The 26,445-nt window shown below is 45.5% G+C and overlaps 1 protein-coding gene across 3 annotated transcripts in view; it reads right to left on the bottom strand.

Moving 5' to 3' along the window:
- Positions 1-26,445, bottom strand: part of HYDIN (HYDIN axonemal central pair apparatus protein) — a 463,051-nt gene that overhangs the window by 127,773 nt on the left and 308,833 nt on the right. For all 3 annotated transcript variants that reach the window (XM_050772650.1, XM_050772651.1, XM_050772652.1), the window contains 7 exons: positions 22,749-22,917; positions 20,014-20,193; positions 17,855-18,028; positions 13,494-13,667; positions 10,534-10,748; positions 3,985-4,122; positions 1,843-2,026 (listed from right to left, as the gene is read on the bottom strand). In XM_050772650.1, the coding sequence (XP_050628607.1) occupies positions 1,843-2,026; positions 3,985-4,122; positions 10,534-10,748; positions 13,494-13,667; positions 17,855-18,028; positions 20,014-20,193; positions 22,749-22,917 (1,234 nt within the window). The remainder of the gene's footprint in view (positions 1-1,842; positions 2,027-3,984; positions 4,123-10,533; positions 10,749-13,493; positions 13,668-17,854; positions 18,029-20,013; positions 20,194-22,748; positions 22,918-26,445) is intronic.

Raw genomic sequence — 26,445 nt, 5'->3', positions numbered from 1 at the left:
CTGAATTCCCCAAGGAGATGGTATTAAGAAGGGCCTTAGGGACGTGACTAGGTCACAAGAATAGAGTCCTCATGGCTGGGATTAGTGGCCTTATAAGAGGCCTGAGGGAGCTTGTTTCAGGACTTAGTGAGATGCTTTCTGTGACCAGAAGGTGACCTCGCCAGACACTGTTTCTGTTGGTGCCTTGATCTTGGACTTGCCAGCCTCCAGAACTGTGAGAAATAAATGTCTGCTGTTGATAAGCGACCCAATCTATGAAATTTTGTTATGGCAGTCTGAACAGACTCAGACAGCGATCATTTGTCACAACTATGATAGAAGACTCATATACCACCCACTGACTTGACTCATTATGAGCATATGCCAGTAATGGGCTCATGGTGACAGGGCCATTTGCACACCAAGGGGAATCCCCTTTGTGGCCCTACAGATTCCAGGTCCAGGCATGTGATTGACACTTAGGACAAAGGCACCAGCTTCTTCCTCACACCTCCCTAGCACAGCATTCTCACCATCATCCTTGCAAGTTTGAGCTGTGGACTCAGACACCTGCATTTGAGTTTCTTCCCTGCCACTTACCAAGGGATAATCACAGATAAGAATAGTAACATAGGGCCGTTGTAGAGATGAAATAAGCTATCATGTAAAGTGCTTTCCCCAGTGCCTGGTGTGTTCATAGATGTTCAATAAGCATGAGATTTTAATGTATTAATAGTGTGAACGTATGCCATATTAGGACATTTCAATTCAGATGATTTAGGGGACAGGAGCCCACAATTTAACTGGGAGAAATTTCATTCTGAAGATAAGTGGGAAAAGGAAAAGTGGTAATTATTTTCAAGTGGATCAGTATGGAGAAATGAGCTTTCTGGAAAACTGTGCAGCTGGAGGCTGGATGACTGCTGAGGGATGCCTGGTCACTGCTCCAGATTTTTCTCAGGATGAGACTATAAGGAAGCTGACTTTGAGTTCTGTTCAAGGACTGAGACAGCTCAGTGTTTGTAAGTATTTCCTTAATTGGAAAAGCATTATGAATTGAGTAGATTGTGCTAGAAGGGAGCAGCAAGCCCGAGTAAGGAAGGGCAGTTGTGTGGCTGGAGCTGAGGCTCCCAGGAGGTGGGGCTCTGACTCCCGTGGACAGCGCCACCCACCTCTGTCCCTCAACCCCTGCCCTGGGGGACCAAGATTTGCTGGAGCTGCTTCTGACTACATTGGGAACTTAAGCTAACATTACTTGTATGCGTGTGTACCTATCTTTCAAGCAAATCTTTCGGTTATTAAATTTTTTCCCAGGCCATTGGTATAATGATAGGAAAAGCAACGGGTTTAGAATTAAAAGGACCCGGTTCTCCTACTAATTGGCAATGTGATTTGACACAAGACTTTTGCTATCTCTGAGCTATATTCTCCTTTTCTATAAAATGGGGACAAGATTCACAGGGTAATTGTGAGGATTAAATGCCCCAAAGTATACAAAATGTCTGCTACAGTGCCTGGTGTGCAGCAGGCTAAGGTGTAAAAGCACCGTGAGTTTTATAAGAAATGCACAGTTGGCTTAAACAAAACCAACAAGGAAATCAGTTGCTTCAGTCAGGATCTGTAATGGCTGTAATTGCAGAAACCATGGAGGGGTACAGTGTGATGGGAGGGAAGCAGGAATGCACCTGCTGTCAGCAGAGTGTTCATCACAGAACCTCCCAACTAGCCACATGAGTCCCAGTTCCCTCCCAGCAAAGCAGAAATACAAACTCCTGGCCACCTTACAGGGCAGAGGTGAGGCGCCAATGGAATAGCAAATGTCAAAGTTTCATTTAAGCCCAATGGGAAGGTGGGAGGCCTTGCCTTCTTGCTCCTTTTTGGCTTTCTCCTGGGCCTTCATGGCTGCATAATCCTGGGCCATGTTGAGAACGTATATATGCTCCCGGCTGCCAATGGCCTTCAGCAGGCAGAGGAGGGCAGCCGCGGCATTCCGAGCAAAGAGAGTGTCGAGGCCATCAAACACCACTCCTCGGTAGCAGTCACTCAGCTGAAACCAGAGACAGCAAAGACAGTTACTACGGCCACAACCTCATTTGTTCTGTTTATGCTTTTACGGGGGCTGCAAAGGGTTCTGCAGACCTACTTGGCCCCGATGCAAGCACCATGCCTTTCTGCTTGCTAAATCCAAGGTGCTATCATAAAATAAAAGAGAAGAATAAAAGTGTTTAATCAGTCAGTCTTTTTTTTTTTTTTTTGAGACACAGTCTCCCTCGGTCACTCCAGCGCCCAGGCTAGAGTGCAGTGGCACAATCTTGGCTCACTGCAACCTCTGCCTCCCGGGTTCAGATGATTCTCCTGCCTCAGCCTCCCAAGTAGCTGGGATTACAGGTGCCCACCACCATGCCCGGCTAATTTTTGTATTTTTAGTAGAGACGGGGTTTCACCATGTTGACCAGGCTGGTCTCGAACTTCTGACCTCAGGTGATCCACCTGCTTCGGCCTCCCAAAGTGCTGGAATTACAGGTGTGAGCCACTGTGCCCAGCAGGATGGTTTTTATTGTACCTACTTGTAGAGTAAAGGGTTTATTCTGTCTGTAGAAATAAATGAACAAACAAAAATGTTAAAGGGCCGGTCTGTGAAGATCCATGAGGTACACAAAAATGAGATGAAAAGGGAAAGATGTTCCCAAGCACAGAGTCACAGGCAACAGCAGCAGCAGCGGATGGGCCTTTTGTATTTTTCTTAGTGGTCTTACTGCCTTGGAGCGTAATGATTTTGGTAACAGTAACCATTGGAGAACAGCCTCTGCCTTACTCAGTGTTACTCAGAGTGTAGCCGTAGACCAGCCACCAGTGAATGAGCATTAGGTTTTCGATGAGACAAGAAGCTTGTGTCAGAATGTAAATGACCTATATCACTAAACACACTATTTGGTTCAGCTGGCAACTGAACAGGTACCATGGCTACATCATTCCTTCTCTGCGGCTAAACTTTGTAGCAAGACTTTGTGGATGAAAGAAGCCCTGTAAGCTCCATGTGTCATCAGAGACCAGCACTTTGAGTAGCACAGCTCCACCGGCTGACTGTGGGGCCTTACCAGCGTTTCTCAGCCTTTACTCTGGGTATCTGAAACATTGGCACGCTTATGGGAACACCTTGTTCAAATCAGTTGAGAGTGATGTGCCTTTAATGTAGCAGCAGTGCAAATCTTCACATAAAAACTTTCTTGTGATGATATTCCTCCCCTTCTGGGAACCTCAAGTTAATTTTGTTGTATTTAAATGTGCAGTTAATATTGTGGCCCTAGTTGAAGACACAAAGCAAACACCCAGCTCCAGGACCTGGTAAGCAATGTAGCTGTGTCTGCAAACCATGAGCAGAAACAGGCTTCAGTGATACCCTCCTCAATCCTGCTGATCTTATTTTCTTGTCTTTAACTGTAGAATTCTTACGGAAAAAATTTAAAACTTGGAAAAGAGTGTTACTGTTTCTCTGACTTTAAAAGCAATATGTTACTGTAAAATAATTCAGAAATGTATAAAGAAGACTAAAATTCTATAATCCTGCTACCCAAAGATAACCAGTTAACATGTATTTTAAGTTTTTACTATGTGTGTAGTATACATTTATAAATATTTACATAGAATGTTACTATGTTTTAACCACTGTTTCCCAGTTACTTCCTTTTCACTTAGTAACACTGAAAATGTGTTTTGGAAGCAATTAACATAGCTCCAAATTCGCACTTTCAGAACGGCTCCACATTGTAAGTTTTAACACATCGCTCTGCTTCTGGTCATTAAAAAGTGTTTGTGTAGTCTTCTCCTCTCTGGTCCTTTAAGAAGGTGAATGGCCTCAGGCTGCAGACTGAGCCAGGGCCAAGGACTGACAAGAGCTGTCAGAGAGCTGCCGTGGTGGCTGATGGCCCAGAACCTCTGTCCGGTGCGCGGGGATGGTGTGTGAGCGCCAAGCCCTGCAGCTCTGTGCAGGCGGCATGGACCCACCTGTATCCGCTCGGCCAAGATCTGCACGAGAAGTTCATCTGGGAGCACACAGCTCACCAGCCCGGTCTCCCCTCCGACACTGGGACTGACACTGAGCCGGCGGTGGGTGGGTCCCGGCAGGAGAGGGCTGGAGGAAATCTGTTGAGTGGGAGAAGGATCAGGAGTCAGAATCCGGCCTTGTATCTCAACAACGCCTACACTTACCAGCCACAGGACCTTGGGAAGATCACATAATCTCTCATTTCCTCATCTGTACAATCGGAATTGCATTATAAAATGGAAGGATCCTGTCTACCTTAAAGAACCGCTGTAAGTTTCAAGTGGCAACAGTGTGGAAGGTACGTTGTTTGTGTACTGAACTGCATGCAGCTTTTCATTCATTCGACAGTTATTCACTAAGTACCCATCTTGCACCAGGCACGCTTAGGTACTAGGGATATAACAACAAACAACAGTGCTGCCCCTGGGGCCCTTTCATTCCAATGGAAGAGACAGAAAAGGCCACTTTCCTCCACAAATCAATACAATTTCAGAGAGTGATGAGTGCTAGGAAGGAAATAACCAGGTAATAAGGAACCATAACAGGGTTGGGGAATGACTCTGTAGAGAGGATGCTCATGTTACCCGGGTTATGTGAAAGAATGAGACAAGATCTTGGGAGCAGAGCCTTTCTGGGAGGGGACAGCAAGCACTTTCAACGCGAGTGTGCTTGGGGAATCTGGGGGGGAAACAGAGCCCAGTGGGGCTGGAACTGAGTGAGCAATGGGGAAGATAGCAGGCTTCAGGTTAAAGATACCACAAAGGCCGGGCGTGGTGGCTCACACCTGTAATCCCAGCACTTTGGGAGGCCGAGGAGGGCGGATCACGAGGTCAGGAGATCGAGACCATCCTGGCTAACACGGTGAAACCCTGTCTCTACTAAAAATACAAAAAAATTAGCCAGGCGTGGTGGCGGGCGCCTATAGTCCCAGCTACTCGGGAGGCTGAGGCAGGAGAATGGTGTGAACCCAGGAGGTGGAGCTTGCAGTGAGCCAAGACCGCACCACTGCACTCCAGCCTGGGCAATAAAGTGAGACTCCGCCTCAAAAAAAAAAAAAAAAAAAGACACCACACCGCCAGGACCAGAATATGCAGGGCCTTGTAGACCATGGTATTTTATTCCAAGTATTATGGGAAGTTGGTGTGTTTCAGCAGACAAATATTCTGATTTATATTTATGTTTATTTTATTTTATTTTCGAGATGGAGTCTCTGTCACCCAGGCTGGAGTGCAATGGTGCCACCTCAGCTCACAGCAACCTCCACCTCTCGGGTTTAAGTGATTCTCCTGCCTCAGCCTCCCAAGTAGCTGGAATTACAGGCATGCACCACCACGCCTGGCTAATTTTTGTATTTTTAGTAGAGACGGGGTTTTGCCATGTTGGCCAGGCTGGTCTCGAACTCCTGACCTCAGGTGATCTGCCTCCCTTGGTCTCCCAAAGTGCTGGGATTACAGGCATGAGCCACTGCACCCAGCCTGATTTTTATTTTTAAAAGACCACCTTACCCATCACATGAGGTGACATGAGTCACAGGAAGATGTCACTGTGGTCAGGACAGGAGACGATGGCAACAGGGATGAGGATGGTGGTGGAGACGAGACGAAAATGGTGGTGGCAAGAAGCGGCTCATACAGGATGCGTTTTGGAAGTAGGGCCAGTAGGACTTCAGACGGAACGTAAAGAAAGAGGCATCAAAAAATGATTCCTTGAGTTTTGACCTTAGCAAGCTGGAAAACGGTGAAATTATTTATTGAGAAAGGAAAGACTGGGAGAAGAACAATTTTTGGGGAGCAGTGGAAGCAAGAATCACTTTTTGGATATAAACATTTTGAGATGCCTCTAAGCCCTTCGAGAGAGATTGAAAATGAATGTGGATACATGAACCTGCACTTGGGAAGAAATTCGAGCTGGCAATAGAATTTCGAGAGTCACAAACATGTTAAAGGTATTTAAATATTTAAGTAATGCAACTGACTGAGATCGCCTGCAAAGACAATGCAGGTAACAAAAAGTAGTAGTAGAAGACTTGGTCCTAGGCTACTCCAATGACCAGGAATTTGGAGATTGAGAAGCTGGGAAAGTAGAGGAAGGAGTTGCTAATAAGGTAGAAGGGAAGGTGGAGGAGGGAAAGCCACATGAAGAAAGTGTTTCCAAGATGGGGGGCGATCAGCTGCCAAGAAGTCATGTGAGATGAAGACAGAAAACTGACCTCTGGATTTGTCCAGGTGAAGACTGCCAAGGACCTTGAGAAGAGCAGCTGTGGAACGGTGGGGACAAAGGACCCAACGGAAGCAGTGAAAGAGAGGATGGGGGAGGGTGTGAGGATGGGGAGGCAGGCAATGCGGCAGTTCTTTGGAGGAACAGCAGAGGAGGGGAGCTAAGAGAGGAGGTAATAGGTGGAGGGGGATGTGGGGTCATGGGAAAGCATTTTTAATGATGGGAATAATAATACAGCATGCATAGATGCTGACGGGAGTAGAGTAGGGAGAAAATGGGAGACAGGAGACAACTGCAGGAATTTAGCCCTTGGATAAGAGAAGGGGTGGGGCCGGGTGCCCATGTGCAGGGATCGGCCCTGGGTGAAGGCAGGGCAGACACTCAGCTGTCGGGAAGGCACAGCCCCATGTGTGGACGGAGGCTGCTGGAAGAGTTGGTGACCAGAAGATGAGGTCATTGTCTTCTGATTGCTGCAGCTTTCTCGCTGAAATCAGAAGAGGGATCATTGGCTGACAATGAGGAAGAGGAAAATATTTTGGAGGCTAGGAGAGTGATGAGAGCAATAAAGCAGTCATCTTGAATAGATGGAAGGCTGAGCCAGACCAGAGGGTCCACCAGAGACCTGTGGTCTTAAATTTAAATTAAGATCCTGCAGGAGAGGTGAGAATCTTCCCCAGCTATGCTCAGCTGGTGTGCATGGAGTAGGTGGGGGATTAGGTTTGCCAGGGCTGAAGCTTTGCTTGAGAGTGTGGTGAAGGGCAAGTTGCAAGGGGGTGCTATGGTGGCAGACCATGGCATCCAGACTGGGTAAAGAGGGCATGAGGTGGGTGATAGGTAGTGAGGATGAGGACTGGAGGTTTCGATGGGGCCAGGTGTTTACCAGAGTTAGTCATCTGGAAAGTGAGAAGAAAGCTGTGGGAAAGCAGGACTGTGACACAGAGATCTTGGAGTTTATGGGTAGTGATGAACAATGTCTAGGATGTGGTCAGGGAGGTGAGTAGCTGCGGAGGCCATGAAATTGAGAAGCGAGAGCGTTGGATTAAATATCATTCAAAATATCAGGATTTCTTACTGGTGCTTTCCTGGATAGAGGTGATTTATAAATAAATGAGCTTATGGGCCACATCTTCATTATATAATATATTTACACATTTCTTCCCATTTGCAACATGACTGAAATATCAGTCATTGGAAAATTCATGCTTTATGAGAGCTTTAAGAAGACCAATTGCCATCTCCCTGGGTAAGTGCTTTCACAGGGGGACTCTGTTGTCCAGATCATTTGAGTCCTGTCACACTGGGCAGTGCAGGCACCACATGTGGGGTCTGTGAGCTGATTTCTACTGTGATCTTTAAGTTTCATTACTGAAAGGAGTTTGGAGTCAGAATTGGGGTGTTCTACTGCCTTTGAAGAATTCTAAAAAGCTTTACTTCCCTGTCCAGATGGACAGAACAAAACCAAAGGAAATGACTCTTGATAACACCCTATATGGTAACAGAGAAATGAGTTTTAGTTCATCCATAAACATCTGGGTAAAGAACACTCTACTGGATCCTGGAAAAGAGGGTGAAAAGGATAGTGCTCCAGAAGACAATGAATCAATGGCTTCTGTTTTCATGGTGTGAGAAAAACATAAGACTGAAGTGACAATAAGATATCACCTGGCACAAGTTCAGCCCTGTGGGCTGTTCCATCCAACCTTCAGGTCTCCTCTCCCTTAAAGACTTTTGCCTCTGCTCCATCCTCTTACCTGATCTAACATGTGGGCCTCCTCTCCTACAAGAACCTATATCTTTAATTTTATTTTTTATGTACTTTTTTTTTGAGACAGAGTCTTTTTTTTTTTTTTTTTTGAGACGGAGTCTCGCTCTGTCACCCAGGCTGGAGTGCAGTGGCCGAATCTCAGCTCACTGCAAGCTCTGCCTCCCGGGTTTACGCCATTCTCCTGCCTCAGCCTCCCGAGTAGCTGGGACTACAGGCGCCTGCCACCTCGCCCGGCTAATTTTTTGTATTTTTTAGTAGAGACGGGGTTTCACCGTGTTAGCCAGGATGGTCTCGATCTCCTGACCTCGTGATCCGCCCGTCTCGGCCTCCCAAAGTGCTGGGATTACAGGCTTGAGCCACCGCGCCCGGCTGAGACAGAGTCTTATTCTGTTGCCAAGGCTGGAGTGCAGTGGCGCCATCTTGGCTCACTGCAACCTCCGCCTTCTGGGCTCAAGTGATTCTCGTGCTTCAGCCTCTCGAGAAGCTAGGATTACAGGTGTGCACCACTATGCCCAGCTAAGTTATTACTACTTTTTTTTTTTTGTATTTTTAGTAGAGACGGGGTTTCATTATGTTGGCTAGGCTGGCCTTGAACTCCTGGCCTCAAGTGATCCACCCACCTCAGCCTCCCAAAGTGCTGGGATTACATGTGTGAGCCACTGCACCCGGCCTAAGGACCTACATCTTTATTCCACCCACCTGCTCTATCCAATTCACAGGTCTCATTTCCCATGAAGACCTACAACTCTTCCCCATCCATCTGCTCTTCCCAGTGGATAGGCCTCCTCTTCTACCAGGACTTTCACTTCTGCTCCATCCACCTCCCCGACTGTCCCTATAGCACTCTCAGGCTGTAACGAGATCCACCCCTAACCCTTCCTGTTTCTCCCATTCTATGTTCCTTCTTAATTCCTTCTCTACTGAGGCTGGGCTTCCTATACTGATGGCACCCTCAGCTCTCTTGCCCCCTAGTTCTAAGAGCACACCCCCTCTCCTCAAGGGTGGCATTCTTCTCTCTCCACTCCTGAATGGGAGCTGCCAGGTCCACTTAGAGAAATCTTGCCAGGTGTGGCGGTTCATGCCTGTAATCCTAGTGCTTTGGGAGGCAGAGCCAGGAGGACTGCTTGAGGTCAAGAGTTCAAGACCAGCCTGGGCAACACAGCAAGATCTCATCCCTACAAAAATTTAAAATATTAGCCAGGCATGGTGGGACATGCCTGTGGTCCCAGCTACTTGGGAGGCGGAGGTGGAAGGATTGCTTGAGCCCAGGAGTTCAAGGCCACAGTGAACCAAGATTGTGTCACTGTACTCCAGCCTGGGTGACAGAGTGAGACCCTGACTCTAGAGAAAAAAGAGAGAGAGAGAGAGAGAGAGAGAGAGAGAGAGAGAGAGAGAGAGAGAGAAAAGCTTCACAATTGTGAAGTTATAGTTTCCAGTCTTGGTTGGGCCATTATCATTCCCAACTATTTATTCCTTATCCATCACCAACTTCTGCTTCTATTCACCATAGTGGAAGCAGTGCTCTGTCACTCCCCTTGAGCATGCTCTGCAGCCCCAGCCTCCTCGCTGCTTCCCTCAAAAGACCATGCCTCCTATATGCATCACAGTGCCATTCAACAAGGCCTTTTCCAACCTCCATTCTCCACTCGGCTTCTCCCACCCTTAGCTGTGTCTGTTTTTTACCCTTTACTGACCCCAAAGGAAGCTGGCTCTCTTCTCCCTTAATTGTGCTGAATTCTGCCCTTCCTACTGCCTCCCAGGATCTCATTCTCTCTTGAGTGGATTGTCACATGACACTTCTCCAGAGGCTCCATTCTTTATAGACCTGCTTCTACTTCTTTTCTGAGAATGGACTCTCCTGACCCTGGCTTTGCCCCTCTACTACTCTTTCGTTTTTTCCCCTTCACTTTCAAACATCATAAAATCCTATACTCACTTGATTTCACTTCTCCACCTACAACTCATTACTCACTGCGCCCACTGTCTTTGGCTTCAGTAGCACCGGCCAGTTGGCTGAGACTGCTAAGTTCCTTGGCACATTGCTCAAACGCTGTGACTTCTTTCTGACTTTCCAGGACTCCCCATGCAGCCCTCCCACAACTTTGATTAATGGTTTCATCCTTAACTTCCTTTAGAATTAGGTTGAGCCATAGGAAATTGCTGTTATGGAGTTATAAAAGGATTGAATTTTGGCAATTTTCTGTGGCTCAGCCTAATTCCCTTTTCACACTTCTTTTGTAACTAATTTCACTTTATTGCAAATGTTTGTACATGTGGTTATCTCCTTCATCAGACTCTTAGTGCAGGGATTCTGCTTTCTTTATTTGCACTTCGCCAGTGCCTACAGCATAAAAGATGTTTGCTGAGCACCAGCTGGGTGAATGCCCCTTTCAGAAGGAGGGGCACAGGGACAGCGCTCAGGCCGGCCTGGTGGGAACACTGCAGGGATGAAGGGCACTGACCTGGCTGCAGGATGCTGGGGAGGAGGAAGATCCCAGCCCTCTTGCGGTAGAGCCCTGATTTGTACCTGTGGTGTTTCAGACTGGTGTGAGTGATGCTGCTTCTGCGACCCGGAGCCATGGCTGTCCGCCTTGCTTTTGGTCATGACCACGCTCCCACGAACACTCTTTCCAGGTTTAATTTCTGGGGCCAGCAGAGTCATCTCTGAGGTTAACTTGCCCAAGGTCTCAGTGCTCAGTCGTCCTTGCCCTATGATGTTTTGACCCACAGCAGCCTCCTGGGCTATAAGGAGAGTGTGAACTTTTATTAAAATCACGTTAGAATCACAAAAAACGACAGTGGGGATGGCACCCTGAAGTCCGTTCTGTCCAATAGACATATAATGTGAGCCACATACGTATGTAATTTAAACATTTCTAGTAGCCACATTAAAAAGGTAAACATTAATTTTAGGGACATATTTTAACCCAATATATGCAAAATGTGATCATTTTAACATGTAATGTATAAAAATTGCTCCTGTGTTATTTCCAAGTCTTTTCTTTATATCACATCTTCAGGGTTCCCGTGGGAGCTGTACATTCACCGCACACCTCTGTTTGGACCAACCCAGTGTACGTGCTCAGCAGCCCCCAGGGCCAGTGGCCACTGTATGGCACAGGCAGGTTCGGGTTCACTGCCACCACTTCGTTCCAGCCTACCGACTCCACAGTGACAGCAGATGCAGGGGAGATGTGAGGGCCTAACCCCTATATTGCAAGGGCTCTATCCAAAGACCCCAGGGACCTCCTGACTGGGAAATTCAGCTGCCCTGTACTTAGGCCTATTCTATTTGGGCTTCCAGCAGTCTCTAATTCTGTTCATTTATTGATTCAATGAATCCTTTATGAATCTTTACTATGTGTCAACTATGCCAGGCATTCTTCCAGGTGCTGGGGCTACAGTGGGGAAAACTAACACAAGCCCCTGCCTCCAGGGCATACACGGGGTGAGGGCGGACAATAAAGGAGGTAGATCAGTATTAGGTTAGCTAGACAGGTGGGCTGTGAGATCAGGCCAGCAGGAAGGCTCCCCGTCCAGCAGGGCTCTGAGGGACGGGAAACTCCTCCTCGCTTCTCCTTTTCCTAAGGCTCCGGGGCCCTTTCCTTGACTTCCCTGACAGTCCCTATGACCCTGGCTCTGCTGTCTCTGCCTTCCCGGCTTCCCCACGACCTCTCCTGAAATGTCGGCGTTCTCCACGGTCCTAACCCCCTTATCCAGTCCTCCTGGCTCATGCTGGGCCTTTCTGGCTGCTTCATCTACCCCAGTGGTTTCATGGAGAAAGACTCTCCCAGCTCTGTCTCTAGCTTGATGTTCCTTTCTCAGACCAGGAGCTCAAATTTACCCTTGGGCACAGGACATAAACATGGCTCCACAGATCACTCTGAAAGGTAGATTATTTCACAGAAAAGGAAATAAAAAATTTAAGAGAATCAGCATTAGGGCATAGCCAGAGGTTCTCACTAAAGAGCTATTTCTCTTCCTAGCAAAGAATCTTCCATTTCCCTAAGTGTCCCATGCAGAGGTATTGAGGGGAGGGGACGACCCTGAAAGTCCCAGCCAGTTTTATCAACTAGCAGGCTGGAAGTATTTCTGGGATTACGTCATGCCATGGGTACTGACACAGGAATGCTTCCGCTCTGAGCAGGCACTCTGCTTGGTGTTTAGTATATTTTCCCATCGAGCAGCTGCTTGCCTGCTCTGAAGGTCCTCAGATAACCTGATGGAGCCAGAATTCTCAACTTTTTGTAGGAAGGCCACATGAGGCCTCCCCGCTATGGGATTCCAAAACTCAATTCAGGCCAGGCACAGTGGCTGAATCCTGTAACCCCAGCACTTTGGGAGGACTGCTTGAGGCCAGGAGTTTGAGACCAGCCTGGACAACATAGTGAGACCCTAAAAATTAGCCAGGCATAGTAGTGCATGCCTGTAATCCCAGCTACTCTGGAGGCTAATGTGGGAGGATCGCTTGAGCCCAGGAGGTTGCAGTGAGCTATGATCGCACCACTGTACTCCAGCTTGGGTGACAGAGAGATACCCTATCTCAAAAAAAAAAAAAAAAAAAAAAAAAAAAAAGATAGAAAGGAAGAAAACAACCCCCCTCCCCCAAACCCAACCCAATTTATTTTCTTCTCCGGCAAACTTGCTCTTCCTCTTGTGTTCCCTATCTAGGTAAATGACATCACTCTCTCCTGGTTTCTGGGATTGGAATCTGGGTGTGGCCATCTTAAATCCTTCTTACTCCTTCAATTCTCTACCATGCAGGTGGCTGTCAGGTTGGCCAGCCCAGGCCCATTTGTCTGCAGCTTCACTATCGCTTCCTTTACATGATAGTCAAGGGCTACCTTCCTATAGTGATTTTCTGACCATTTCTCCATAGTGTGAAAACTGTCCCAATGGCTCTTTTCCTTGAACATAAAACTTAAATTCCTAATCTTGGCATTCAAGGTCAACAATGATTGGCTTCAACCTGCTTTCCCACCCCTAATTTATGATCAGCTTCCCTGCTTTTTCATTCTGGAATGTCCTTGTCCCCATCTTTGCCTACTAACATTCTCTTGCTTCTTCAAACCTGTTTCCTTGAAAACTTCCCGAATCACCCTTGTTGGAACCCATTCATCCCAAACTTGCTCTTTCACAGAAGTTGGTATTTCTGTTGCAAATTTATTTTCCTTTGCTCTGACTGACCCCAAGTCTGCTTCTTCCCCCGCCACCTCCAGGTGTCAGACTTCCAAAGGTGTGGGCTGTGTCTTATTCATTGTCCTGGTCCCTACAGAGGCAAGAGCACGCTGGCAGTGGGCAGGGCAGGAGACCCGGGCATGCTTCGTGAAGAGAATTCTCCTCTGGGCTATGAAGTTGGCAGCATGCTGTAGGGCAGACTTCAACCAGGCTGTGGGAGGAGAGCTCAGTGGGGCACAGAGAAGATGGGTGTTGCCAGTGGGGGTGCTGGTGACTTGGCCACAAAAAGCCGGGAGAATGGGTTCTTACCAGCCTCCTCTCCTTCCTTCATGGATTGCTCTATGGCAGCCCTGATGCAGAGCTCACGGGCCCGGATCCCTGGGACGTTGTTGCTGTCGGACACAGCTTCCAGCACAATGGAGTCGATGCTCAGGCAGGCCGCGTTGTAGTACTTGGCCATGCTGACCGCGGTGGCTGACTTTCCTATCAAAAAGACCAGTGGGTTGAATTTAATGGTGCTCATTTGCTCAGTGTCCCAGACAGAAAAGGTCTCAAGAACAGAGGTCCCTGCAAAGTGATCTCTCTGAGTGCTCTGCCTCCTTCCCATGTGGCTGGAGGTGTCAGCAGCAAAGAGAAGGAAGACCTCAGCCTGGAGTCAGGGCCGTGGGTCTGATTCTAACCCTGCCACCGATGCGTGCATGCTGTGGCAATCTGCATCCTCACTGGGTTTTCCCTCAGTTTTAAAAACAGATTCTTTTTTTCTTTTTTTTGAGATGGAGTCTCACTCTGTTGCTCAGGCTGGAGTGCAGTGGGGAGATCTAAGCTTACTGCAACCTCCACCTCCCGGGTTCAAGCGATTCTCCTTCCTCAGCCTCCCGAGTAGCTGGGATTACAGGTGCCCACCACCATATCTGGCTAATTTTTTGTATTTTTAGTAGAGACGGGGTTTCACCATGTTGGCCAGGCTGGTCTCGAACTCCTAACCTCAACTGATCCGCCTGCCGTGGCCTCCCAAAGTGCTGGGATTACAGGTGTGAGCCACTGCACCCAGTCTGTTTAAGAAACAGGTTCTATCAGATGATCTTTAAAATACTTTGTTGTTCTTCCTGTCTCTGATTCTAACAGGAAGACTTTTTTATTTTAAAGAATAACTTGTGTTGATTTCTTTTCTCATTTCAAGGTACTTTCATTCAAAAAAAAAAAAAAAAAGCTGACAATTCAGATATAACAGACAAAAAAAGAAAAAAAAATCCATCATCTACTCATTCAGGGATAGTACAGTTAGCCTATGGTTGCTAAGTACACATGTAACTGTATTTCTTATAAAAAAAGAAATAGGTTATGTGGTAGGCTGAATAATGGCTCCTCCAAAGATTTCCACATCCTAATTCCTGGAACCTGCAAACATATTATCTTTTAGGGTAAAAGAGACTTTGCAGATGTGATTAATCTACAGATCTTGATATGGGGGATTAGCCTGGATTATCCGACTCGGCACAATGTAATCACATGGGTCCCCATGAGAGGAGAACAAGAGGGTTGGAGTCAGAGCAGGTCAATCGACCATGGAAGCAGCAGGAGAGACTGGGAGATGCTATGCTGATGGCTGGGAAGGAGGAGGAAGGGGCCAGGAACCAAGGGATGCAAGCAACATTTCTAGAAGCTAGAAGAGACAAGGAAACGGATTGTCCCCCAGATCCTCCAAGAAGGAACACAGCCCTGCCCACCCATTTTAGACTTCTGTCCTCCGGACCTATGACAGTATAAATTTGCATTATGTGAAGCCATGAAGTTTGTCGTCACTTGGTATATTAGCAACGGGACACTAATACAAACTACACACCACGAGTATGGCACCCTTTCTCATGTAAAATGATATACATGAACAATTTTCCATTCATTCAATACACCTGCATGACACTGTTTTTACTGTGGTAAAATATACATAACAGCTACAACTTAAATCATTTCTAAGCATACGGTTTAGTGGTTCTAAGTACATTCACTTTGCTGTGCCCCCATCACCTCCATCCACCTCCAGAACGCTGTCATCTTCCCGAACTGAAACTCTGTACCCATTAAACTGTAACTCCCCAATACGCACCACCCTCCCAGCCCCTTGGAAACCATCATTCTGTTTCTCTTTCTGTCTCTAGGAATTTGGCCAGCCTGGGTACCTCATCTAAGCGGAGTCATACAGCGTTTGTCCTTTTGTGACTGTCCTATTTCACCTTGCATAAGGTCCTCAAGGTTCTTCCGTGTTGTAGCACATGTCAGAATTTCCTTCCTTTTTTTTTTTTTTTTGAGATGGAGTCTTGCCCTGTAGCCCAGGCTGGAGTGCAATGGCATGATCTCGGCTCACTGCAACCTCCGCCTCCTGGGTTCAAACGATTCTCCTGCCTCAGTCTCCTGAGTAGCTGGGATTACAGGCGCCTGCCACCACACCCGGCTAATTTTTGTATTTTTAGTAGAGACGGGGTTTCACCATGGGGGCCAGGCTGGTCTCGAACTCCTGACTTCATGATCCACCCACCTGGACCTCCTAAAGTGCTGGGGTTACAGGCGTGAGCCACCACGCCCTGTCCATTTCCTTCCTTCTTAAGGCTGAATAGCATCACATCGTACCATATTTTGTTTCTTCCATTCAGCCACGGATGGTCATTTGGATTGTTTCCACCTTTTGGCTATTGTGACTAATGCTGCTATGAACATGGGTGTACAAGACGCTGTTTTTAATGGCAATAAAATTCACTATATAAATGTACTGTGGCCGGATTAACCAGTCCCCCATACTGAATGTTACAGTTGCTCCCAAGTTTCTATTACAGCATACAGTGCTGCAGTGAACATTCAAGCAGTTCATCTTGTCCACATCATTAATTATTTTTCCTAAGAAATTTTTAGAAGTAACATTGCCAGGTCAGAGTCTGCACATATATTTCTTTCTCTTTTTAAATAATTTAATGTCTTGGATTTTTTTCTCTAATATTTTAATGTTTTTAAATTATGGAAAGAATACAATTCAAACAATTCAGAGATGTATACATTCCAAATGAGGTGTCTTCCCTCTCCTTCTTAATCCCCTCTCTGAGGTCAGCAATTTAACAGTTTGGGGATAATCCTTAAGTATATGGATTATAAACAAAAGAGTCTCTTATTGCCTTCAAAAGTTATATGTGCTAACTTCACCATAAACAAAAGGGGCAAAAGAACTTATACTGATCAGTCTGATTTTGACATAGACTGTTAAGCTGTTCTTCATGAAGATTCTGTGAAAGCTGTAAAGTTCCATAAAAATGCCAGGCTTGTTATTACTGTAGTTCACACTCTAACAGGCTTTTCGCCTGCAGATGGAAAGTGACTGAGCCTCCACTAAACAGGGCTGGTGGCTCTTTCCAGGTCAGTGCATTTTTGGTGTTAACTCTCCAGTTGTCTGCGGTTTCTGCGGGTCCATCAACCATCCTTCTGTCATTCCTTTTAGTGCAACCGAAAATGGCCTGAGCCTCTGCAGGTGTGTGTGTGTGTGTGTGTGTGGGGTCTTCAAAACATTTCCAGTTATGTTCTTACTTGGCTTGTTTGATTTCTGCCTGTTGCCCACAGATCTGGCCTTCTACTTTTTAGGTCCTGGTTTACAACTTTTCAAGGAAAGGTTCTTCAAAGGAAGGGGTAATGAATTGTGACATTTTAAGATTCCTGGGCCTCTCAGTGATTAGAACATCAAAAATCCTCCATAAATGTTGTCTGTATGAGTGATAGTAATTGGGTCAGAACAAGATTTCACGGCCCTTCGTCAAGTAAGCTGAAGCTAAGAGAGGTGGCAGGGCATCCTCCCAACATCCCTCCGCTCTGCCGCTTTCTAACTGGGTGGCCTTGGGCAGACGTCCTTGAATTTCTCTGAACTTTGGCTTCCTATAAGTTAGGGGAAGTCAAATTCTCTTTTCTGAATGGTTCTGAAGTTTAAATAGACAAATGGATGGGAAGGAGCTCTGTCAACTGCAAATTACTATACAAATAAGATTTTTTTTTTCCATTGTAGGTGATTTTGCTCCTTTGGGTTGATGGCAAAGTTAGCATATGTAATTTTGGAGATAATAAAGGATTCTTTAACAAGAATCCTTTCTTTATCAAGGGCTCACCCCTTGACTGGTTTATGGTTAGGAAAATATTTATTGAGAATATTTAGCACGTGATGGAAGCTTCTTTTCAATGAGGATTCACACTGCAGATATTGTTATAATTGTGAATGCTAATGGTCATCATAGTAATAATAATGATAACACCAACAGCTTTTTGTTTGAGTGTTTACTATGTGCCAGTCATCATAGTAATAATAATGATAACATCAGCAGCTTTTTGTTTGAGTATTTACTATGTGCCAAGTATTGAGATAAGCATTTTATATAAATGTTCTCATTATATTCTCATGACTACCCTATAAAATAGATAGTGTTAACACCACTTTACGGACAAGGAAACTGAGCACAGACAACTTAATTTTCCCAAAGGCACACAGCTATAAATGTGTAATCGCTACTCTATGCTGCTCCTCAAATAAAGTCATTAGTCTTTGCCATGACCACACAGCTGATGTTGCTACTCTGGAAGCCGCAGAGTTTACAGAGAAGATATGGCACCGCTGGTCTTAACCTCCCCTCAGAATTGGTGCATACCTGACAAGGGTGTCCCGTGAATGATAATGGCGATGCCTTTCCGGTTCTTGGCCAGGCGGCCTTCTGCAGAAATGTCAATGCCCAGGTGGCGAGCGATTGCTTTGCTCACTGGGTTGTTTTCCACCTCTCCAACTTCCTCCATGGAGTGGCTGTCAATGCTCTGAAGCTTGTCAGCTGCAAATTTAAAATATATGCTGTGTGCACACATGGCATGCATGCTACACAGCCAGAAGTTATATGGGTACTGATGGAAATGGGAATGGATATTTCTTTTTAAATGCTGTGTTTTTTTTTTTTTTTAATGGCAAACATTGCAGCAGTCCCCACTTGTAGTATACGAGAAGGCCCTTTTGGGCTAATAATTTGCTTATAGCTACTAACATTTATAGCTAATAATTTGTTTAGAGCTACTAAAATAAAAAAAAAAACAGATTTTTTGACTCTACTTCTATTTTGGGGAATCTCTCTTGCTGAAAAGTAGAAAGGACATTTGTGTGGAGAGCAGGATGGCTTACAGTGGCAAAATATTAGAAACGAGTGAAATCTGGAGCATTAAGGGAAATGTATGAATAAATGATAGCAAATTCCTATTATAGAACCAATACACAGTAGCTATTAAAATGATGACTTCAGTATCGGAGACTAGTCAACTATAGCCCACAGGCCAAACCTGTCCTGCTGCTTGTTTTCATAAATAAAGTCGTACTGGAACATAGCCACATCCTTTGATTACATATTGTCTTTGTCATCATAGCCACCCTCCAAAGGCAGGGTTGAGTAGTTTCAGTGGAGACTGTATGGCCTTCAAAGCCCAAAATATTTACTATCTGGCCTTTTATAGGAAAAGTTTGCCAAACCTTGATTTATCAAATGCATTGGCCTAGAGGAACGTCTAGAAAAAAGCAAGTTGCAGGATCCTATGTGTATGAATAGTTTGTAGAGCAGTGTGCAGCCAGATACATATAGTCATCACAAATACAGTGTTTTAATAACAAAACTAGGATGACACTCTGAATTTTGTTCTGTAACTTGCTTTTCACATAATACATCTTGGACATCTTTTCATTTACTTGAACACAGGTCTAGCTCATTCTTTTTTTTTTTTTTTTTTTTGAGATGGCATCTCGCTCTGTTGCCAGGTGCCTCGGCCTCCCAAAGTGCTGGGATTACAGGCGTGAGCCCCCTCGCCCGGCCTAGCTCACTCTTTTTAAACAGCTGCTAAATAACTCCCACTGTATGGCTTTGTCACAATTTCACTAGTTGCCTACTAATGGGCATTTATGGTTTCATGTTTTTTCATCCTAAGCATTGTAGTGTGCTTTCTTCTCTGTGGGATGTCCAGGGTCAGCCCTGGAAGAGCCCAGGCATGGGGAGCAGAGTCAGGGTGTATGGGGTGGGGAAGGCTGCTGAGAGAGACCAGGAGCCACTTGGGGGCCCGTCAACATAGCCAGGGTGGATTAATTATGAGGCATGGAGCCAGGAATTTCTGTCTTTAATCTCCGTTTTGCCATTACATGCTCCTGATTTAATTTACTCACCTGGTTGATGAGGGCTATGAATGATGACTTAACTCCCTAAAGATCTCCTGAGCCTCGCCCATGATTCCTATTCTGGGGGTGGGCACAGGACACGGTTGCTTATGCCTTGTCATGGTTTATAATGACCAGCAAACGGCCCCCATGAACCCAGTTTCACAGAATCTAATTTTCTAAATATGGTTCTAACATCTTGTAAAACTTGGGGAAAATAAATGCCAGAAAATGGGCCCATAATGCCGGGAGGTCAAGAGAAGAGCTCTCTAATGGTCCAACTGGGGGGACACTGGGGAGAATGTCCCCCATCCCCATAATGTTTCTCTAAACACCTCCCAGTCTGCCGGAATCTTAGCATGAAAGATTCAGGCCTTCATTTAGTCTACTTGAAACACAAATTACTGTGACAAGAATGTATTGTATGCTAAGCTCATCAGCCAACTCTCAAGCTTGTATCCTAGTGTGAGCAGCAGATCAGAGCTTCTCCAGAGGGCAGCTGTGGTGGGCAGGGCAAGATGGGCTAGGAGCCATACTAGGAGGCTTGGAGAAAGTGACAAGGTACTGAATATTGTCTTCCTACTTCTGCTTGGAGAGAACTAGTATCAAAACATTAAAATGCTCGGTTACTTTGGAACATGATTTTTTCCAGGCTTTCCTCATCCTCCTCTTCCTCTAGATAGGTTTTGGACTCAACCAACAGGGCGTGCCACTCTTCCAGGTTGGATGTGACAGAGATCCCTCGGCTCAGTGATGTCCTCTTCGTGCTATTAGAGGTTCCCTGATCTGATGAGGTCATATCTTCCTCTTCTGCCAACGAGCAAAGGATGAAAACACCAGGGGAAGAGTTGGGAGGGAGACAAGGGAGATGGGGGCAGAAAAGAAAAAAAATGATGAAGAGGAGATTCACCATATGGGTTCCCATCACCCTGGACCATTCAACCCAAATAAACAAGAACTGCAGTCAGTCGGCTATTCCTCTGTCTCTCTGTGTACAGTGTTTCTACATTTTGACATTTGTTTAGGAACTAAAATTATACATTTGCTCAGAAAATGTGGAAAACTCAGAGGAGTCAAAAATGATGGAATTCAGCTACAAAAAGAGGTGGAGATAGACAAAGAAACGGTGACAGAGAAATTGCACTAAATTTTATCATACCAGCACAGGAGAGTTGCAACCTCTCAGACTTTTAATTTTTAATTGTTTGAAACTAAGCTTGGGGTTATATTGTACATACTGATGTGCAGCCTGCTTTCCCCTTTAATTTATCATGACCATTTCCTGTGTCGTTAGGGACGGCTATCCTTTCATTGGCCCAACACCTTCCTCATTGATTGCCCGTGTTCTATAGCATTTCAGGGGTGCAATGGGCTGTGACTGTATGAGGTGACCCCCCCTACTACAGGGCAAGACATTCTCTTTGTCACACGGGTAGAAATTGAGCCTGAGGGGTTGCAGCTCTCTCGTGAATGGTGGTCGTGTGACTTGGGGCTGCGGGCCTTCCCTGGAAGGAAGGGAGGCAGAGAAGGACAATCTATAGCGTGAGAGCAGAGCGAGTAGAGAGAGGCACCGGTGAGAAGCAGGGCGTGCGCCTTTCTGGGTTCCCTCTGCACCCACTGATCCTGGCTTAGACTGCCTTCCATTGGGCCAAATGGATAAGTGAGCCCACAATCATGGTGTGTGAGGACAAGGGGAGCACCAAGGCCTTCTCTGCTTTTGGGAGGTCCTTTGTACATTGCAGCCCTTGCCGCCCCTGCCTTGGGCTGCTGGGCAGTCTCTCTGATGGTGTGTCTCTCCTCGCACTCTCTTCATGACTGTGAGCTCTCAAAGGCAGGGATTCATTGCATTTTTGATTTTTTTTTCCCAGCACTTTTTTCACTAATTTTTTTCCCCAGCACTTCAGTGCTTGCAACACAGTGGGTCCTTGTGATGGGCTTAATCGTGTCCCTTCCCAATTCAGATGTGGAAGTCCTAACCCCCGAGTATCTCAGAATGTGACTGATTTGGAGATAGGGCCTTTGAAAAGGTAATTAAGGTAAGATGTGGTCACATGGGTGGGCCCTAATCCAGTAGGACTGGTGTCCTTATGGGGAGAGGAGATTAGGACACAGACACACACAGAAGGAAGACCAGGCGAAGACACAGGGAGAAGACAGCCAACTGCAAGAAGGGATTCAGAAGAAAGCAACCCTGCTGACACTCAGCCTTGGACTTCTAGCCTCCAGATGTGGGAGAAAAGAAAATTCTGTTGATTAGGCCACCCAGTCCCTGGCATTTGCAACGGCAGCCCTAGCAAACTCAAGGAACGTGACTAGGAGACAGGGTGGGTGGCAGCTGCCTTCTCTCATCTTCTCCTTTTAAGCCAAACTAGTGGTCTCTGACTAGCTTCTATTTCCTGGACAATGAGACAGGTCCAGTGGCAGGAAAAATTACTCCATTCAATCCATTAATGCATTCACTCACACAGCACCCATTTCTTGGGCACTATTGGGTCAACTGCTGTTCCATGCACTGGTTTTACACGTGGGAAATATTTGATCAATGCCTTTACAGGGACTTCTTGGCTAATGGTGGAGGGAGCGTGAAGAAAATAATTACATGTATGACTGTTACACAGATGAAAGCAAGTAAGAACAAGGTGGGTACATTTCCAGGATGAGGTTACAGAGAAGCAAAGAGAAGACACATCCTCATAACTCACACAGTCCCACAAGTCAGTGAGGAACCTTTATGGACAAGCACACAAGAGCCCCTGGTCAGATGATGGGATAACTCAGGGGTGGTGGGCCAGAAAGGGCACCATTCTGAGAGCACAGGACAGCTCTGCAATTGGAGTTTGGCCTGAGGACTATGGAGGGGTTGGTCTTTTGCTTGAGGGAATGCCCACCCCCTGCTTTTAGGGCACCAATTTCTACCTTTCTACATTACTTTGCCTTACCTAGGTGTACCCATTGGAGGCAGTGGTTACCATCATGGACTCTGGAGTCAGAGAGCCCTGGGCTGGAATCCTGATTCTGCCACTTAAAACTGTGGACCTGGCCTCCCCGCACTTCAGTTTCTCATCGGTACGTGCAAAGCCCTCAACATGGCATTCAGCAAGTGTTATTCCATCTGCATTAGCAGTTTTTAGGTTGTACTACCCAAATTGGGCCCTAGTGACAGCAGAATGTGTTCCAGCCTATGCATCTATAAAATGGGGATAACACAACCCATTTTGTAAGGGTTAGAAATAAAATACACAAGGCAGACAGCGCCTGCCCGGCACCTGGCAGGTACTCAGAAATGGGTTGGTCCCACGGCAGGGGTAGTTCAGGGGGGCGAAGGCAATGGTTGGCGCCAGGGGTTCTCCATGTTGAGTTCTCACCATTCTCCTGTGCCAGATTCTCCAGATATTTCGCCCTCATCTGCTCCTCTTTTGACTTCTTCATCTCCTTAAAGTACTCGTACAGTTCTGGGGGCAGCTTCTCCCCAGGGTTGCGGGGAGGCAGCAGCAGGGTGTTGTAGGAATCATAGCCCTTCAGCTTCCGCAAGATCTGCTCGAGGGGAGAACGGGAACCCTGTTGGTCTCACTAGGAATCTCCCTGCAGGTCACTGATTTTGTAAAACTTCTGCTCCTGCCTGAGGCTGAGACTTATACAAATACTTTCTGGATTTCAAAGAGAGGGGCCCTTTGGAGAGGTCTCGGAAGCAGGGCTGAGCTCTGAGCCTGTGGGGATACACGGATCTTTACTTTGCTCCATTTCAGCCTAGGCATTTCACATGTGGAAATAAATTTTCTTCTTGTTTTAAGAATAATATATACTCTTTTCCTTTTTTTTTCCCATGACAAAAGTTCAGACCTCCATTATCTACCTTGAGTGACACATTCATTCTTAAACAATATTGTGGTTAGCAATTTTACACTAAGTAAGGGTGTGGTCTCATAAATAGAGGATCCGGGGGAAAAAAGAGGTAAAATAGTATTAAGTATGTGCACGTGTGCACATGTGTGTGAATGTGTACTAGGGCTGCCAGGTGAAATACAAGATGCCTAGTTAAATTTGAGTTTCAGATAAACAATGAATAACTTTTATTTATTTTTTTTAATTTTACTTTTTTTGGAGACGGACTCTTGCTCTGTCGCCCAAGCTGGAGTGCAGTGGCCTGATCTCGGCTCACTGCAAGCTCTGCCTCCTGGGTTCACGTCATTCTCCTGCCTCAGCCTCCTGAGTAGCTGGGACTACAGGTGTCTGCCACCACGCCCGGCTAATTTCCTTTTGTATTTTTAGTAGAGACAGGGGAATAACTTTTTAGTATAAATATGTCCTGTGTAATATTTGAGACATACTAAAAAAATTTGTTATTTATCTGAAATTCAAATTTAACTAGACAGCCTGTATTTTTTTCTCCTAAATCTGGCAATACTAGAGTGTATTTATAAGACACAGTAAAATTAAGTTTTAAAAAGCATTTACTTCTTCAACAACCTGATTTGTTGGTATCAAAAATCTGTTTTGTTAGATAATCCTTCTTCAGGATCCCCATTTTTAGTTATTTGAACACCACTGCTAATAAGCTCCATGTAAAATAAGATCCATGTAAATTCTAAAATTTACATGGAAGGGCAAAATTAAAGTATTAATGAAAAGGAATAAAAGAAGGGTATTGCCCTACCAGATGACAAGCCTTATTAGGAAGCTGTAGTAATAGACAGAGTGGCAATGATGCTGGGACAGACACACTGACCAATGAAATAGAAGAGAAAGCTCAGAAGTGACCCATTTATTTATGGAACTGTGATAAAGGATACAGGTGGCATAGAGAATCAGTGGGCAAAGGAGGCAATATGCCAAAGACTGGCTGATGCAGGGCACAAAGGCCTGGCAAACAAGCAGCAACTGGGGCAACTCCAAAGGGCCAACCCAGCTCCAGAGCTTCCTATGCAATTAGCTGAAGTCTCTGTTGCCATCTCATCACAGTTCATCTCACTCCACCCAACTCTGCTGTCCTATTCTTCACAGATGTTCCTGAGAATGCCCCCAAGAAACCTCCCACATGCAAACCTCAGGTCTTAGATTGTGCTTTCCACGGAGCCTGACTCTCAACAGAAGGTGCTGTGCCAACAGAAGCCACTAAGGATCTCATAAGAATCTGCCCCATAGGGGCAGGTCCCCATTCTGAGAAAAACTTCTGGGAGCAGACTGCAAACTAAGCAGGCTATCAACATTGGAAGCAAAGAAGACAGAAGATTCAAAGGCTGAGTGGGGGACGGTCCAGAGAAAGCAGAATAATCCCCCCTCACCTAAGCCACCTTCAAATTCCTGACCCACAGAAAGCACAAGATGACAAATGTTTACTGTTTTAAGTCAGTAAGTTTGGGGCTAATTTACTATGCAGCAAAAGATAACAAATACAGCGCTGGGCTTCACGGACAGCAATACCTTATGAGGAAACAATGGAGCAACACATTTAAAATAGTCAAGTCAAGAAAATGTAAGCCAAGAATATTGTATCTGATCTTCAAAAGTCACAGATAAATGGTTATGAATGTTTGAATACTCAGAGAATATCATTCCCATGATCCCTGCCTGAGAAATCCACCAGAGAATGAACTGTAGATAATCCAGAAGTGATTGGAGAAGCTTCATTGTAAGCATTGGTGTTGGGCATTCAATATGCTTAGTGTAAAACTAAGACTCCACGATGGAAATTAAGTCCTGACACCTTAATATTATAAGCTCTGACAATACAGATAAAATACAAGTAGCAAATATGGGGGAAGGGTACATGAGATGACTACTCAGCTGGTATTAACTGGAAATAAAATCATTTTAAATTAGAAGATGGAAAGGGGAGAGGGAAAAAGAAAGAGATTACTAGCTAATTTTAATATTGCTCATAGGAGGGAATTAAGAGGCTGTTTCAAAGAGTAGGACACTAAGGTTATTAGACAAAGGTGTAGCTCAAGGTAGGGCAGCAGGGTGGGGAGCATGAGATGTGGATCTGGGGGAGCTGCTGGAACACAGTACAGAGGCCTCACCATGCTTATGGATAATAGGACTCAGTAGTCTTACTATTAGTGGGAATATTGATATTACTATTTTGAAGCTATTTATTAATTATTTTATTTTATTTTGAGACAGGGTCTCACTCTGTCACCCAGGCTGGAATGCAGTGGTATGATCTTGGTTTACTGCAGCCTCGACCTCCCAGGCTCAACTGGAACTCCCACCTCAGCCTCTCAAGTAGTTGGAATTATAGGCGTGTGCCGGCATGTCCAGCTAAATTATTTTGTACTTTTTTTTTTTTTTTTTCTGGAGACAGAGTCTCACTCTGTCACCCAGGCTGGAGTGCAGTGGCACGATCTCAGCTCACTGTAACCTCCGCCTCCCGGGTTCACACCATTCTCCTGCCTCAGCCTCCCAAGTAGGCCTCAGTCCTCCCAAGCAGGACTAAAAGCACCTGCTACCACGCCTGGCTAATTTTTTTACTTTTTTATTTTTTAGTAGAGACGGGGTTTCACCTGTTAGCCAGGATGGTCTCGATCTCCTGACCTCGTGATTCACCCGCCTCGGCCTCCCAAAGTATTTTGTATTTTTTTTGTAGAGATAGGGTTTTGCTATGTTGCCCAGGCTGGGCTCAAACTCCTGAGATCGAGCAGTCCTCCTGCCTTGGCCTTCCAAAATGCTAGGATTATGTGTGTACAACTGTGCCTGGCTAAATGTATATTTTATACGATAAATTGATAAGTAAGTTTATATCCATGATTTTCAAGAGAAAGCAGAAACAAATGTATCATCAAAGAATTTAGATAAAATCCGATAATCTTAAATTGGGATTTGAAACATCATTATGTGTTATGATTTTTTTCCCCTCTTAAAAATCACACTCCCTAGTTCTATTTACTAAAAAGACCTAGAAAGTCACAATCCAGTGAACTTGAAGACAAGATAATAGAAATTACTTACTCTGGATAACAGATAAAATAGTCTTAAAAAAAAGAGAAAAGAGCCTTAAAGAGCTATAAAACAGTAACAAAATATCTGAGTGTCATTTGAGCCCTAGAAGGAGAGCAGAAAGAG

This window comes from Macaca thibetana, chromosome 20 (genome assembly GCF_024542745.1).
Source record: "Macaca thibetana thibetana isolate TM-01 chromosome 20, ASM2454274v1, whole genome shotgun sequence".
Lineage (NCBI taxonomy): Eukaryota > Metazoa > Chordata > Mammalia > Primates > Cercopithecidae > Macaca > Macaca thibetana.
This window is presented reverse-complemented; position numbering and strand designations above follow the sequence as displayed.